At 39.3% G+C, this 16,412-nt stretch overlaps 1 protein-coding gene across 1 annotated transcript; it reads right to left on the reverse strand.

The window, feature by feature from the left end:
* Positions 1-2,242: 2,242 nt before the first annotated feature.
* On the reverse strand, positions 2,243-10,146 carry LOC148106798 (uncharacterized). The gene is made up of 3 exons (XM_087859660.1): positions 9,998-10,146; positions 2,756-2,951; positions 2,243-2,564 (listed from the first exon to the last, which is right to left on the reverse strand). The coding sequence occupies exons 1-3, from the start codon at positions 10,144-10,146 to the stop codon at positions 2,286-2,288; spliced, it is 624 nt and encodes a 207-aa protein (XP_087715786.1). The 3' UTR covers positions 2,243-2,285.
* Between the last annotated feature and the right edge of the window lie 6,266 nt (positions 10,147-16,412).

A 16,412-nucleotide genomic window follows, 5' to 3' on the forward strand; every position in this document is an offset into this window, starting at 1 on the left:
GGTTAACTAAGCTTTCCTGAGGGCAGGCCTTGTTACAAAGAACAGAGTGCTCTGGCATATTTCAAAATGGTTCTTTTATCCCTCCCTCTGCCAGAAGCCTGAGGGATTTTTTTCTCTGATATTTACTGTGGAAACTAGCTGAGGTCCTGGAGGTAGAGCTCACAGTATTGTGCCCTTGCCCCATGACTGGGTCTCCCTGGAGCTTTTTAATTTTTTTTCAAGATTTTATTTATTTATTTATTTGAGAGGGAGAGCATGAGTTGGGGAGGAGCAGAGGGAGAGGGACAGGAGATTCTGCACTGTGCGTGGAGCCTGACACAGGGCTTGGTCCCAGAATCCCGAGATCATAACCTGAGCTGAAACCAACTGTCGGAGGCTTAACTGACTGAGCCACCCAGGTGCCCCTCCCTGAAGCTTTTTTTTTTTTTTAACGATTTTATTTATTTGAGAGACAGAGCATGAGTGAAGAGCGGGGCAGAGGGAGAGGGAGAAGCAGACTCCCCAATGAGCAGGGAGCCTGACGTGGGGCTTGATCCCAGGACCTTGAGATCATGACCTGAGCTGAAGGCAAACGCTTAACCGACTGAGCCACCCAGGCACCCCACCCTCCCTGGAGTTTTTAATTCAGAGTAGTCTGCATCAGACTTTTAGCAATTCGTCAATTACAGTTCAAGTTGTCTTACCCTGGCACTGGCCATCATAACGTGGAACACTACTCAATGATAAAAAATGAACTGTTAATACACACAACAACCTGGATGAATGTTCAGATAATTATGCTAAGTGAAAAAAATCCCAAAATCTTACATACTGTATTATTCAACTTATATAACATTCTTGAAAAGATGAAATCATAAAAATGGGAACATATTAGTAGTTGCCAGGGAAGGATGTGGGTATGGGAGATGTGTTAGTCAGCTCAATGTGTTATAATAAGTACTATAGACTGGATGACTGAACAGAAATTTCTTTCTCATAGTTCTGGAGGCTGGGCAGTACAAGATTAAGATGCCAGTCAATTTGGTTCATAGTGAGGGCCCTCTTGTTTGCAGACAGATGCCTTCTTGCTGTATTCTTACATGGCAGAGAGAGCAAGCTTAGGTTTCTTCATCCCCTCATAAAGGCATTAATCCCATCACGGGGGCTCCCCCCCATGACCTCACCCAAACCTAATCACCTCCCAAAGCCCCTGACCTCCAAATATCATCACATTGGGGATTAAAGCTTCAATATATGAATTTTAAGGGCATACATTCAGTCTATAACAAGAGGGAAATGGCTGTGTCTATAAAAGGGTGAAATGAGGTTTCATTTAGTGATGGAAATGTTGTGCATCCGGACTGTCTCAATATCAATATCCTGATTGTTCTGAAAGGAAGATGTTACCATTGTGGGAAATTGGGTAAAGTGCTCCCCATTTATTTATTCATTTTAGAGAGAAAGAGAGCAAGCACGAGTGGGAGGGGAAGATGGGCGGGGAGAGAAAGAATCTGAAGCAGGCTCCGCACTGAGCTCAGAGCCAGTGCAGGGCTTGATTCCACAACTGGGAGATCAGGACCTGAGCCGAAACCAAGAGTTGGAACTCAACTGACTGGGCCACCCAGGCGCCCCATTTGTATTATTTCTTACAACTGCATGTTGGTCCACAATTATCTCAAAATAAAAAGTTTAATGAAAAATTGTCTGCAAATAATGCTCCCATTTATCGCCATAATCAGTCCTTGAGGGTGTTGTCATTGACTTTTAGTAGGGTGAAATTTTTGGTCCTTTTGGGGGTCTTAGGTTTCTTACAGCAGAGGACAGGATGCAACAAACAACACTGTGAGGTAGGTGGGCTAGAGGTAATGTATTTTATGTATTTGTCTGCCTTTTGGGGGTGGTGACAGTGTCATCCCACACAGTTCACTCAATATAGGTTCCTGCAATCTACACCCTTATGTTGCTGCCCCCCAACTGACTGCATACACATGCAGAAACACCATACCCTTTTCCTCCTTGCTTGTGGGATAGTGTTATGAAATTTGTCTTTACTGCTCAGACCTTACCTAGTCCTTATTCCCAATGTTTGTCTAAATGTGGACTTTCTGGTCTAACCCCCAACCCTGTACAACCCCACCTCTCTCCCTTCTCACACACCTGCCTCTTCCCTTTGTCGTTCCCTACCATCAGAGAACACACAGAGACACACACGCAAATTTTCACACAGTTTTTTGTTTTATTTATCACCATGCATGTACCCTGTTTGTGCATGGTTTGGCTCTAAGTAGTTGGCCATTTCTTAGTGACTAGACTTTGGAGAATTCACAGGTATCTGAGGTCTCTGGCCCGACTCTTACGTTCTGACTGCCCTGGTCATCATTTGAAGTGGTGGGTTTCTCTACACTCTCTTGGTCCTGCTCTGGCTCATTTTGATTCAGCTTTTCATTCAGCCTGTGATAATGGCCGAGTAGTATTGGTACTTTAGTTTTTTTAGACTTAATTAATGGAATGGGAACTCTGGAAGAGGTTTCTTCTCTCAAACTCCCTTGAAACTGTCTTTTAGCTTTCATAGTTGTCTTGGCCACCTGCGAAGACAATAGGGTGAGCACAGAGGGGCATTGATTTGGGGGGAAGAAGATGGAGGGTGGAAGGGAGCAGGGGCTTCAGGAGAAGGGAGAGGCTGAGGAGGATATGTGCGCCAGGCAAGGACAGGGAAGGAGTCTACAGGGCAAGGAATCAAAGGGGATGAGGAAGAGCATGGGTAGAGTCATCTCACCTTGCCACTGCCTCTGGACCAGGGTTGACAAGTGGTCTTCTTTTTCCTGCCTGTGGTGCTTGAAGTTGGTTGTTCTATAACTCCACTAGAAGCTTGTGGTTTATAGGTCACTTTTCCACGCAAAAATTCCCAGTGGTCTACCCCAGGCCTCTTGACCTGCCTATATATGCTCACCAGGATAATGAAGGTACACACCCTTCAGTTTTGTTTGGTCTACAAAGCTCCCCAGCCAATGGTAGCCCTGGGATGCTTAGACATCACAAAAGACCATGTTGACAAAACTTCAGGGGAGGGGAGATGCTGGAAAGGCCAAGATGCTGCAGTGGGAGAAAGGGGGAATTTTCTTAGTACCCCTTAAGAGTCTTCCACACTGACCTGTCACCCTCCTCATCTCTGCATGTCAATTTTGGTGGGTCACATGGCGGGGAGGGTGTCTCCTCCAAACTTCCCCACAGCCACCCCATTCAGTAATACATTCTGTTCTCTCCCACCCTTCACCGATGTCAAGTTTTTTTTTTTTATATCTTACCTTCAATCCATCCATGATAATGTGGCCATATTTAAGTCTGTACAGAGATGTGAATCATCTCATTTCACTCCTACACACCTTGAAGGTCATTCAGTTCTTGCCTACTACCAGAGATCTTTTTTATCCCCACCTCCTTTTACAGTGACCACATAGTTCTCCTCAGTTTTGTTGTCCAATCTGAAATCACTACCTTCAGGCTATCAAGACTTCACTGAATAAACTTGCTCTGTTGGGTATCTTAGTCTTGTTTCTTTTCTAAAAAAAATTTTTTTGAGAGAGAGAGAGAAAGAGTGGGGGCAAGCAGTGGACAGAGAAAGAGGGAGAGAGAAATTCTCAAGCAGGCTCCATGACCAGTGCAAAACCCGACATGGGGCTGGATCTCACAACCCTGAGATCATGACCTGAGCTGAAATCAAGAGTTGGACACTTAAACAACTGAGCCACCCAAGTGCCCCATGGGTATCCTAGTCTTGTTTCAAATCTGGGTTAGGTTTTAATAGTGTAGGGAGGATGAGGCAGATACATAGATGCTGCAAGTTGTAAGGGATGTTTGCATGCAAAAAACTACAAACTAAAACTGATGAATACATCCAGGATGGGCTTGACTTAGCCAGAGGCACGAGTGCCTTATGTGAAAAGGTCTTCTCAACATGTATCTTCACCCACAAGGCACTTTTATTTTACTGCGGGCACTCTTAGCATCCTAACTCCTTTCCTTCTCCTGCAGCCTTCTGGAGAAATAGACCTTACCTTCCTGGAGGAGTACTGGTGGAATTCTTTTTTTATGAACAGCCGTAACAAGCTTCCAGCTTCTAGGTGGAGAAACTTTGTGACCATTTTCAGTTCATTTACCTCCTTAGGTAGACAGTCTCTCATTTGGGTTTTGTCACTGTAGGAAAGAGGTGATGGAGTTAACCATAGGCCAGAGTGGCTCTATTAATATCAGACAAAAGAGATTTCAGAGGAAAAAATATTATCAAAGCTAAGAAGTCATTTAATAATAATGAAGTTGTCAATTAATCAAGAGAACAAAATATCCTAAACATTTTGTTACTAATAGAAGATCTTCAAATTACATGAAACAAAAACTGATAGAACTGCAAGAGAAACAAAGTCTACAATGATAATCAGAGATTTCAATACCCCTCACTCAATAAATGAGAAAACAAGTAGATAGAAAAACAGTAAAGATATAGAAAATTTGAACCACATTGTCAATTTAATTAACCTAATGACATTTACAGAATAATTTAAATAACATCAGAATTCACATTCAAGTGCATATGGGACATTTACCAACAAAGATATAATATTCTGGTAAGAAAAAGTTAAAAAATAGAGCTACCCTATGACCCAGCAATTGCACTACTGGGTATTTACCCCAAAGATACAGATGTAGTGAAGAGAAGGGCCATATGCACCCCAATGTTCATAGCAGCATTGTCCACAATAGCTAAATTGTGGAAGGAGCCGAGATGCCCTTCAAAAGACAAATGGATAAAGAAGCTGTGGTCCATATATACAATGGAATATTACTCAGCCATCAGAAAGAACCATTACCCAACATTTGCAGCAACATGGACGGGACTGGAGGAGATTATTATGCTAAGTGAAATAAGTCAAGCAGAGAAAGACAATTATCATATGGTTTCACTCATTTATGGAACATAAGAAATAGCAGGAAGATCGGTAGGAGAAGGAAGGGAAGAAGGAAGGAGGGGTAAAGAGAAGGGGGAATGAACCATGAGAGACTGTGGACTCTGGGAAACAAACTGAGGGCTTCAGAGGGGAGGGGGGTGGGGGATTGGGATAGACTGGTGATGGGTAGTAAGGAGGGCACGTATTGCATGGTGCACTGGGTGTTATCGCAAATAATGAATCATGGAACACTACATCAAAAACTAAGGATATACTGTATAGCGCCTAACATAACATAATAAAAAATTATTATAAAAAATAAAAAATAAACTTGACTATTTTGTAGAGCAGTAACCAGGTTAAAAAAATCACCTCACCTCCACCTCTCTTCCTGAAGCAGGTAAGAATGCCACTAAAATCCTATAACTGTAATAATATAAATGATAAAGAAAAGAGATGGAGAAGTATGTCTTTGAACAGCAAGGCTAACTCATCAGACATGAGATTTCTGTTTCCATAGGCCGAGATTCCCAGCTGGATGGGACCTTGGATATCAGCTAGCTAGCTCGACACCCTCAATCCCTCAAAAGGAAACTGTCTCTGGATGGTCCATCAATACACAGCAACAAAATTGGCTCTTCCAGTTGAACAAACTCCACTTTACTAAGACTGTACATGAACTCAAAACATCTGGATACAAAATAGGTAATTTCCTCGACAGTTGAATGACTTGTTTATGGGCCCAAACCAGGATCTTGTTCCTCATGCCAGTGACCAGACTGCTCTTGGCAGATCCTGAAAGGTGAGAGACCTACATGAATGAGTCATATGTTATGCCAAGGCCCACAAATAAGTCTCTGCAGGCATCTGTGGCTGGGGTAATACACAGAGGTTAGAGGTGTAATGGACAGATTCTGAGTGCTGGCAACCCAATTTCCCAGTATACTTTGATGCCTGCACTTTCTTGACCCATAACTGCCACAATGTGGCAGAAGCATGCATTAAACAGAATATTCTAGGTGCAAATATAGATTGAGGAAGTTAAACTAATTGATGCTGCTTTAATACAATTCTTTCAAGGACGTTTCTCCATAGTAACAAATGCAAGTGAGGAAACCAACAGAAGTTTGACATTTTCTTGTTTGACTTTAAAATTGACTCATCACAATGATGATAAGGTTAATACATCCAGAGAGATGAAATGCCGGAGACATTCTTTTAAAAAACTGGCACCATCTCAGTCTCTTAAGTTGTTAGCATTCTTAAAAACTATAGGGTGTGGTTGCAAATAAACTAATGAGCAGTAACATAAAACAGTGAAAGAACTGCAACATAACTATCTTTACTTCATTGCCCATGGTTCATTGAAAGAAAGAAAAAAAACCAGAATTCAGTTCTCTCTAGATGTGGAAACCAAGGCCCAGAGAGGAGAAAGGACTTGCCCAAGTCAGTAGCAGAGATAAGATTGGAACCCAGACCTTCCTGGGCACTAAGCCAGTACTTGTAAACCCTGCTGCACCTATAAGCTGGCGAGGAGCAACTTCTCTCATGATGGGTGCATGAATTCTGGAGCACGGCACATCAAAATTTATAGAGGCGCCCCTGGGTGGCTCAGTCGGTTAAGCGTCTGCCTTCGGCACAGGTCATGATCCTGGGGTCCTGGGATCGAGCCTGGCATCTGGCTCCCTGCTCGGCAGGGAGTCTGCTCCTCCCTCTCCCTCTGCCTGCCTCTCCCCCTGCTTGTGCTCTTTCTCTCTGTCAAATAAATAAATAAAATCTTTAATAAAAAAATTATAGAGCCATCAGGGTCTGCAATAAAAAACTCAGCTAGATTTCCTTTTTTTTTTATTTTAAATTTTTTGCTGGTTTCCTTTCTAATGAAAGTATTAAAAACACCATTTGAGAGAACATTGTTTATTTGCAATATCTCTTCCTGTTAAGCTTGATTTAGTGTTTAAGCAAAAAAATCTAATCTCATATAAATCTCAACAGTAAATAATTCAGGTTTCAAATCAGGTAAGGTATGAATTCGGCTTCCACATTTGTGTTTCTTTCTCTAATTGACAATGCAGCCTTTTGCTGCCATTCACACAGGGGATAGTGTGTCTCACCTGTAATCAGATGAAATCTTTGAATTAAATACTGCTCAGTTCCCTTCTGCTTTGAAGTTTGTTTTAAACAATCAGAATCCACAAGTCTCTTAAATTCAAGCAGACATTCATTTTTGTTTGTTGAAGTGTTTTTTTGAAATTTCTATGTGAAGGTAAGAAAAATCTACAGAATTTTGAAGTCTTAATTATAACCAAGCTTTATATTTTGAAATTTGAAACACTTAAAGACAGTACTAGATATTTGGATGCCATGTGGCATATACTCAAAACTTGTCTGATTTCCCATGGGTTAATACAAATAGCAGAATTTCAATTATTTGCTCATTCTGACTTTTGGTTTTCCACATCAGCAAACATTTTCTGATTGCCCACTCTGAGCAGGGAACTGTGGTAGATGCAGAGATGAGATGTGGAGTAGGGGGTGGAGGAGGGAAGGTGTGGACAGGTACAGGGATGAATGAACCCTGTCTCTATCCTCTCATCACTTGTGGTCTAGAAAGAGTATTAAGACAGGGACATATGCATCACTCAGCAGGGTCAATGGAGGGAAGAAGTGTTCCAGGACAGAGTTTCAGGAGGGCCTCTGAGAGGAGAGGGGATGGAAACCTGGCCTTGAAGAACGGGAGAATTTCAACAGGCATACCTGAGGGGCTAGGAGCAAGAGAGTATTTCAGATGGAAAGAAAAGCCACAACAGTGGCACAGAGGTGGGAAAGGGCAGATGAGACTGGGGACAGAATGGAAACAAGCCCATAAACTTGGATTAACTGTGTTTGGTAGGGCTCATGTATGCAGCAAAACCATATGCCTGGCTAATTAGAGACACTCATTTCAATGCTCTTGTGGCATTAAGATAAGCTACGGGCAGCTCACAGTCCAAGGCTGATTTTTGTAACTGTAATCCATCTAATGGCAGGGGCTTGTGGACTACTGTCTGGCTAGGCCCCACTGGAAGTTTCTATCAAAGCTAATAATGAGAACTGGGAGCTCCAAAGACCTGGGACAGATGTAAAGCCTTCCTCTGTGTCTGACAAGGTACCATAATTCTTGTGTTTCCTTGGAACTTTGCAAAATCAAGACAGAGCAGGAAAGCAGAGGCCAAGGCAGGCCGTTTCCTTTTGATGGGGCCCATAACAGCTCTGAGGGAGTTCACGAGCTGCAAACCTGTAAAATAACATTGACTGATTTCAGAATGTGCAAAGATAGAATCTGGAAGTCTGAGGCTGGGAGCTGTAATTCTCTACAGCTGGTCTCTAAACAAAAACCTACAGATGCAAACTATTTAGAAAAATCAAGAACTGTTTGTACAATTTGTACAATAGGTAAAATTTTAAAAATTTGTACAATAGGCAAAATTTTAAAAATCTTTCCAAAAATTTCCATTTTCCATTTCCTAGTGGGGTACAGCTCAAAGCTGCCCTTTGACACATGTGGAGCACAGCTACAGATACCAAAGCAAGAAGAAACAGACCAAAGAAACATTCATCCCACCTGTACGGCCAAATGTTTTGTGTGACTGCTTTAACCCTCATACTCTTTCCTCACTAAGATAATCAGAGTCTGTGATGATCATACATTGTGCATTTGACAATGGTGGCCAAGGCTGGTCACCACTTTTGGGTACTAGCACTTGCAATCAAAATAAAGGTACTTTATGACAGACTTAAGAGCGGAAACTTCATTCACAAAAGGTAATTGTTCTTCCCTAATACAAGCACTGCCTCATGTTCATTGATTCACTTATTTTAATTCAAAGAATATATGTTCTACCCCCAGCAACCTGAAGAATGGACTATATAATATTTTTTTTTAATTTTTATTATGTTACGTTAGTCACCATACAGTACATCCCTTGTTTTTGATGTAGTGTTCCATGACTCATTGTTTGCGTATAACACGCAGTGCTCCATGCAATACGTGCCCTCCTTACTACCCATCACTGGCCTATATATAATATTCTAACTCAGATTTATTGAAGTACAATTTATATACAATACAATCCACCTTTTTAGCGTATAGTTCTATGAGATTTGACAAACACATGGAGTTGTGTAACTATCACTACGATCAACATATAAAACATTTCCAATACCCCTAAAAATTCCCTTGTGCCCGCTGCATAGTCAATTCCTTCTGATATCTCCATTTCTTGACAATCATTGATCTGTTTTCTGTTCCTTTAGTTTCACTTCTTGCAGAATGCTATGTAAATGGAATCATATAGTACGTAACAATTTGAGTCTGGCTTCTTTCACTTAGCATAATGCATTTAAGATTTCATCAATGTGGTTGTGTACATCAGTAGTTTATTCCTTTTTATTGCTATATAGTACTCAGTTGTACAGATGTACCACAATGTATTTAGCATTTCATCTGTTGAAGGCCGTTTGATTTGTTTCCAGTTTTGAAGGTTATGAATAAAATTTTTACAAACATTCACACCCAGAGCTTTGCATGAACATAAGATATCTCAAGCTCAACATGTCTAAAACTAAATTATTGATCTTTCTCTCCAATCTGCACATTGATGACTTTCCTTTTCTCATTAGATGGCAATTCTATCCTTCCAGCTGGTCATGCCAGAAACAACTGCATCAACCTTATCACTTCTCTCATGTCACAACAATCTGTCAGCAAATTGTGATGGCTCTACCTTAAGAATATATCCAGAATCCTACTACTTTTCACCACCTCCATTGCTACCACTTGGTCCAATCCACCGTCATCTCTTGCCTGGATTAATGGGTTAGCCTTCTAAATGGCCTCCCTGCTTTGGCCCTTGACCCCTATAGTATAGTCTCAACATAGCAGCCAAAAAAATCTTTCTATCATGTTAAGTCAGATTGTGTCATTCCTTTGCTCCCCGTTTCACTCAGAGGAAAATTGTAAATCCTTAAAATGCCTTGTAAGACCCTGTACTATTAGGTCCCTTTTCCTGTTATCTGTCTGATCTTCTGCCACTTACCTTGCTATCTCTGTCTCCTTGCTGTTCCTCAAATATGTGTGTCTCACTCCTGCCTCAGGGCCTTTGCACTGATGGTTCTCTCTTTCTAGACTGCTCTTTCTCTGAAGTTTCATAAAGTTAACTCCTTCAAGTCTTTGCTTAAATGTCATTTTCTCAATAAGGCCTTCCAATATACTAAAGTTAAATTCATGTATGAACCATGTTTAGTATCTGTCTTCCCCTGCTGGAATGTAAGTTTAATAAGGGAAGGACCTTTGTTTTATCACTGAGATATTTCAATCACCTAACACACTGCCTGGCACAAAATAGGCACTCAACAAATATTTGCTGAGTGATGGACTGAAAGAACTTATGCAAGAACAGTCCTCTGTGTGCAGTTTCCTAATACCCAATGCCAAGCTGGTCTTTTTAAAGGTCCTCATATTTGCAGCAGCCGGAGTGTTGTGTGCAATTTGGAGAGCTGGGGAAAGGCACTGCCAAGAATCTAACCCTATAAGGGAACATCAGAGAAGTCTCCGAGTGTCATGGTGCCAAGCCCTGGGACATTTAGCCAATCTACATCAGGGTTTAGTCTCCATGCTGCAAATAGCAGCTATCTTTAGTATCAGAAACTTTTTTGGACTGCAACATCAAATGTGTTCCAAGTAGTAATTGCAAAAGAGGAAAACTGCTCAGTATGTACAGTGCCTCTGAGCGGACAAGGGGAAATACCACACTGAGCCCAGAACTCAAAAATAACCAAATACCACTTGGGTTGGGCTAATCTAGCTGATATATTCATTGAGATGGCAAAAATATGAGGAACTTTCCACCACGCTGAATGAACCTTCCTGAACATCTGCCAGTTAATATAAAAGTGTTCTTTTCAAGAAAAAATGACTCATGTGGTTGGTATCACTTTCTGATGAATACTGGGATATTCTTAAAATTGCTGCCCCAAAAGCACAGACGCTGGAACACATAATCAATGAGTATTGGTTAAGTGAACAAATGAAACTGCAGGATCATGGAATTTAGTATATGAAGTGGAAATAGCACTGGATTTGGGGAGACAGAGCCTGAATTTGAGTCCAAATACTACTACTTAATGAGCTTTGTGATACCAAAACTTTAAGACTCAGTTTCCTCACTTATATAACAGCATAATGATTCTTGCCCTGACTACCATGTCGAATTATTAGGAAGAGGGGATATGAGTTATTTGTAAATTGTGAAGCACGGGACACATGTATGTTACTATGCATTTTAGAGCTAAAGAGTCATCTAAAGCAATTCTCTCGTTAAACAGATCTCTTTGAGGCTCATAGAGCAACAGATGCATGATTCAGGTCATACAATGAGGCAATGGTATTGCAGGGTCTAAAAACCAGGCCTCCTGACTCACAACCCAGTTCTCTTTCCATTATACCACAACTGTTTTGTATTTCTCTGAAAATAAGGAAGGATGCTGAGAGTCTGAGGAGACCAAGGCTGCTACAGTTAGCTTGGACAGAGACAGAATCAAAAGGAAACACCTGCACAGAGAGAAAATCACAGAGATTCACAGAGGATCCCTCTCAAGTATTCAGCAGAGTACCGAACAGCACATGCATATGAGAAAACTAGCTAACTAACTGCCCCCCAGATTCCTGGAGTCTTGGAGTTCTTAGAGAGCTGGGAATAGAGCCAGTTCCCACCAGTCACACTGGAAACCTCATGACTCACAAGGCATAGGGTAGAGTATTCAAAAGGGTCTTGCTTCAGTGGTAGGAAATAACTATAGAACAAATGCTGCTCTGTTTCCCCCTAAAGTTTTAAAGAAAGATAAGAAAAGATCAAACTATTCCAAGTAACCTAATTGCATACCAGAAAAAAAGTTCAAGAAGAATGCAAAACTATTAAGCACAATCAATAAAATATAGGCAAACCAGCCACATATATATACACAATGATCAAATGGGATTTATCCCAGGAATGCAAAGTTGGTTCAACATCTGAAAATCAATTAATGTAGTATGTCATATCAATAAAATATAAAACCAAAAATTACATGATAATCCCAATAGATATAGAAAAACATTGGACAAAATCCAACACCCTTTCATGATAAAAACACTCAATAAACTTGTAACCAAAGGGAACTTCATCAACCCAATAAGGGACATCTACAAAAAACCAATAGCTGAGAAGAAAAGGCATAGGCTGGGAGAAAATATTTGCAAAGATATATCTGATAATGGACTGTTATGCAAAATATACAAAAAACTCTTAAAACTTAGCAATAAGAAAACAAACAACCCAATTTAAAAAAAAATGGGTCAAGGGCCTTAACAGGCACCTCACCAAAGAAGATATACAGATGGAAAATAAGCCTATGAAAAGATGCTCCACATCACATGTCATTATAGAATTGCAAATTAAAACAACGAGATACCCCTACACACCTACTAGAATGGCCAAAATCCAGAGCACCGACAACACCAAATGCTGGGGAGGATGTGGAGCAACAAGAACTCTCATGTTACCGGTGGGAAGGCAAAATGGTAGAGCCACTTTGGAAGAAAGTTTGCCATTTTCTTACAAAACTAAATATATTCTTACCATATCATCCAGCAATCACACTCTTGGTAATTATCCAAAGAAGCTGAAAACCTATGTCCACACAAAAACCATCATGTCGATATCTGTAGCAGCTTTATTCATAATCAGGCAAAATGTGGAAGCAACCCAGATGCTCTTCAATAGGTAAATGGACAAACAAACAGTAGCAGTGCTAAAAAGAAATAAGGTATCAAGCTATTAAAAGACATGGAGAAAATTTCAGTGCATATGCTAACTGAAAGAAGCTAATCTGAAAAGCATACATCCTGGAAAGGGCAAAACAATGGAGACAGTAAAAAGATCAGTCGTTGCCAGAGGTTCATGGTGGGGGGTGGGATTAATAGGTGGAGTACAGGGGGTTTTTAGGACAATGAAACTATTCTGTATGATGCTGTAGTGGTGAATATGTATCATTATACATTTGTCAAAACTCATAGGATGTACAACACAAAGAGTGAACCCTAATGTAACCTGTGGAGTTTAGTTAATAATAATACCTCAATATTGGCTCATCAATCATAAAAATGTACCATACTAATGCAAGTGTTAATAATAGGGAAACCATATGGCAGAGAGAGGTTGGGGCACATAGGGAAACTCTCTATACTTTCTTTCTTTCTTTTTTTAAGTGTTCAATGATTCATTAGTTGCATATAACACCCAGTGCTCATCACATCATGTGCCCTCCTTAAAGCCCATCACCCAGTTACCTCATGCCCTCACCCACCTCCCTTTCCACAACCTCCCGTTTGTCTCCCAGAGTCAAGAGTCTCTCATGGTTTCGCTCCCTGTCTGGTTTCTTCCCATTCATTTTTTCCTACCTTCTCCTATGATCCTTTGTGCTATTTCTAATATTCCACACATGAGTGAAACCATATGATAATTGCCTTTCTCTGCTTGACTTATTTCATTTAGCATAATCCTCTCCAGTTCCATCCATGTTGATGTAAATGGTAGGTATTCATCCTTTCTGATCACTGACAAATATTCCATTGTATATATGAACCACATCTTCTTTATCCATTCATCTGTTGAAGTGCATTTCAGCTCCTTCCACAGTCTGGCTATTGTGGACAATAAACTGTCTATATTTTCTACTCAATTTTTCTCGCCTAAATCTACTCCAAAAAATAAAGTCTATTAAGTTTTAAAAAATACCACTTATAGCATTACAAAAACAAACAAAACTCTTTAGTCATAAATCTAATTATGCACAGGCCCTTGATGGAGAAAATTGTAAAATTTTATTGAAAAACTCCCTTCAAATATGGAAATAATGGAGAAATGTATCATGATCTTGGATAGGAAGATTCATTATCTTAAAAATATCAATTCTCAGGTGGGGGGATGGGCAAAATGAGTGAAGGGGAGTGAGAGATACAGGCTTCTAGTTACGGAATGAATGAGTCATGGGGATAAAGTCACAGCATAAGGAATAAAGTTGATGGTATTATAGTAGCATTGTATGGTGACAGATGGTAGCTACGTTTGTGCTGAGTACAGCATAATGTATAAATTTGTCAAATCATTATGTTGTACACCTGAAGCTAATGTAACATCGTGTGTCAACTATACTTCAATAAAAATGTCAATTCATTTCTTTTTTTCGTAGTAATCATTTTTTTATTATATGTTAGTCACCATACAGTATATCATTAGCTTTTGATGTAGTATCTATATGTTAAATGCAATTCCAATAAATTTCCCAAGGTTTTTTTGTAGAATACAACAAGCTAATTCCAAAATTTATGCTAAAACACAAAGAGCCAAAAGTAGCCAAGAAATTCCAAAAGAATGATCCAGATAGGATAAACTATTAGATATCGAGATTTATAGTAATCAACAGAAAATATGTGCTATAAATGCTGTGTGCTTATGATTCACCTCTGATAATAATTAAGGAATTGCATGATAAGAAATTTGAACCTGATGTTATACTGATGCCTAAAATACTTTTGTTTCTTTCACATTACATCTTCCTAATAAAAATAATTCTAGAGAAAAACTATAGTAATTAAGACCATGTGGTTTTAGTGCAAGGGTAGACAAACCGTGTATTGGAACAGAATGGAGTCCAGAAATAAATGCACACATACACAGTATCTTGATTGATGACACAGAAGTAATTACAGATTGTTGAAGAGGATGGACTATAAATACAAATGATTCTTGGAGAATAGTTTATCTAAAAAAAAAGAAAGAGATCTCTATTTTGCACCATATGAAAATGACTTGTACTTGTATTGAAGATTGTACTCGACTTAAATGTAAATGTGAAACTATAAGATGTTTAGAAGACCACACAGGGGTACAACTTTAGGACCTCAGATTAGAGAAGCAAGCAAAAACCAATAAGGAAAATGATGAACTCAGCTACATTAAAATTAAGAACTTCTTTTCATTAAAAAACCCTAAGGAAAGTTACAAAGACAAGCCACACGCTGGAATGAAATATTTAAGTATATAAAGCTAATAAAAAATTAATATCTACAATATATAAAAATTTTCTAAAAATCAATAAGAAATTATAACCTAATTTAAAAACTGGACAAAAGACACGTTTTGAAGGAAATGAACTGTACAGAGGCCATAAACATATAAACATATGCTTAAGATCATTTTAATAAAGAAAATGTAAATTAAAACTAAAATGAGATATATTTCATACTTACCAAATTGGCAAAGGCAAAAAAAGAGAATATTTGTTGACAACAGGAACTTGCATCTACAACTGGTAGTAATATAACAACTACTTTGGAAATGTTGGGTATTACCTGCTGAAATTGGCATTCGTTTACTCTATAACCTAGCAATTACCCTATAACCTAGCAATCATATTCCTTGGTTTGGTGAAACTCTTTCATAAGTGCATCTAGAGGCATGTAAAATACAGTCATTGTAGTATTGTTTGAAATGTGCAAAAGCCTGAAAGAATTACCCAAGTATCTATTAATAGTAGGATACATTGTGGTATATGCAAACAATGGGATACCATGCAGCAGTAAAAAGGAATAAATTATAGTTACATGCATCTTATAAAGCTGAATCTCAGGAACCTAATAAGTGAAAGAAGCAAGTCACAAGAGAAAATGTGGAGAAAACGCATGGTATGATTCCATTTATGTAACGAACAGGCAACACCAAACAATATACAGTGGGGCTACATGAACAGTAAAATTATAATAAAAAGCAGGTGAATTTTTTTATAATAATATTTTTTATTATATTATGTTAGTCACCATACAGTACATCCCTGGTTTTTGATGTAAAGTTCCATGATTCATTAGTTGTGTATAACACCCAGTGCACCATGCAATACGTGCCCTCCTTACTACCCATCACCAGCCTATCCCAATCCCCCACCCCCCTCCCCTCTGAAGCCCTCAGTTTGTTTCCCAGAGTCCATAGTCTCTCATGCTTCATTCCCCCTTCTGATTACCCTCCTTTCTTTATCCCTTTCTTCCCCTACTGATCTTCCTAGTTCTTATGTTCCATAGATGAGAGAAACCATATGATAATTGTCTTTCTCTGCTTGACTTAAGGAGGTGAATGTTTAATTTAACATTAAGGACAGTGTTTGCCTGTAGTCTTTGGGGAATGAAGAATGCTGTGATCAGGTAGAGGTTTACAAGAGGCTTCCAAGGTATTAGTTAGGTGTTAATTTTATAATTTTTTAACTGTACATGAAAAATTTATATATTCTTTTGTATGTATTATGTACTTCATAAAATTTTTAAGGTAAAGTGTTAAGAATAAGCAAAATACTTTGAAGAATAAAAACGAAGTGAGGGAACTCAGACTAATGGAACAAAATAGAGAATCTGGGGGAAATGAT

Source organism: Ursus americanus, chromosome X (genome assembly GCF_024610735.1).
Source record: "Ursus americanus isolate L20-20 chromosome X, mUrsAme1.1.p, whole genome shotgun sequence".
NCBI lineage: Eukaryota > Metazoa > Chordata > Mammalia > Carnivora > Ursidae > Ursus > Ursus americanus.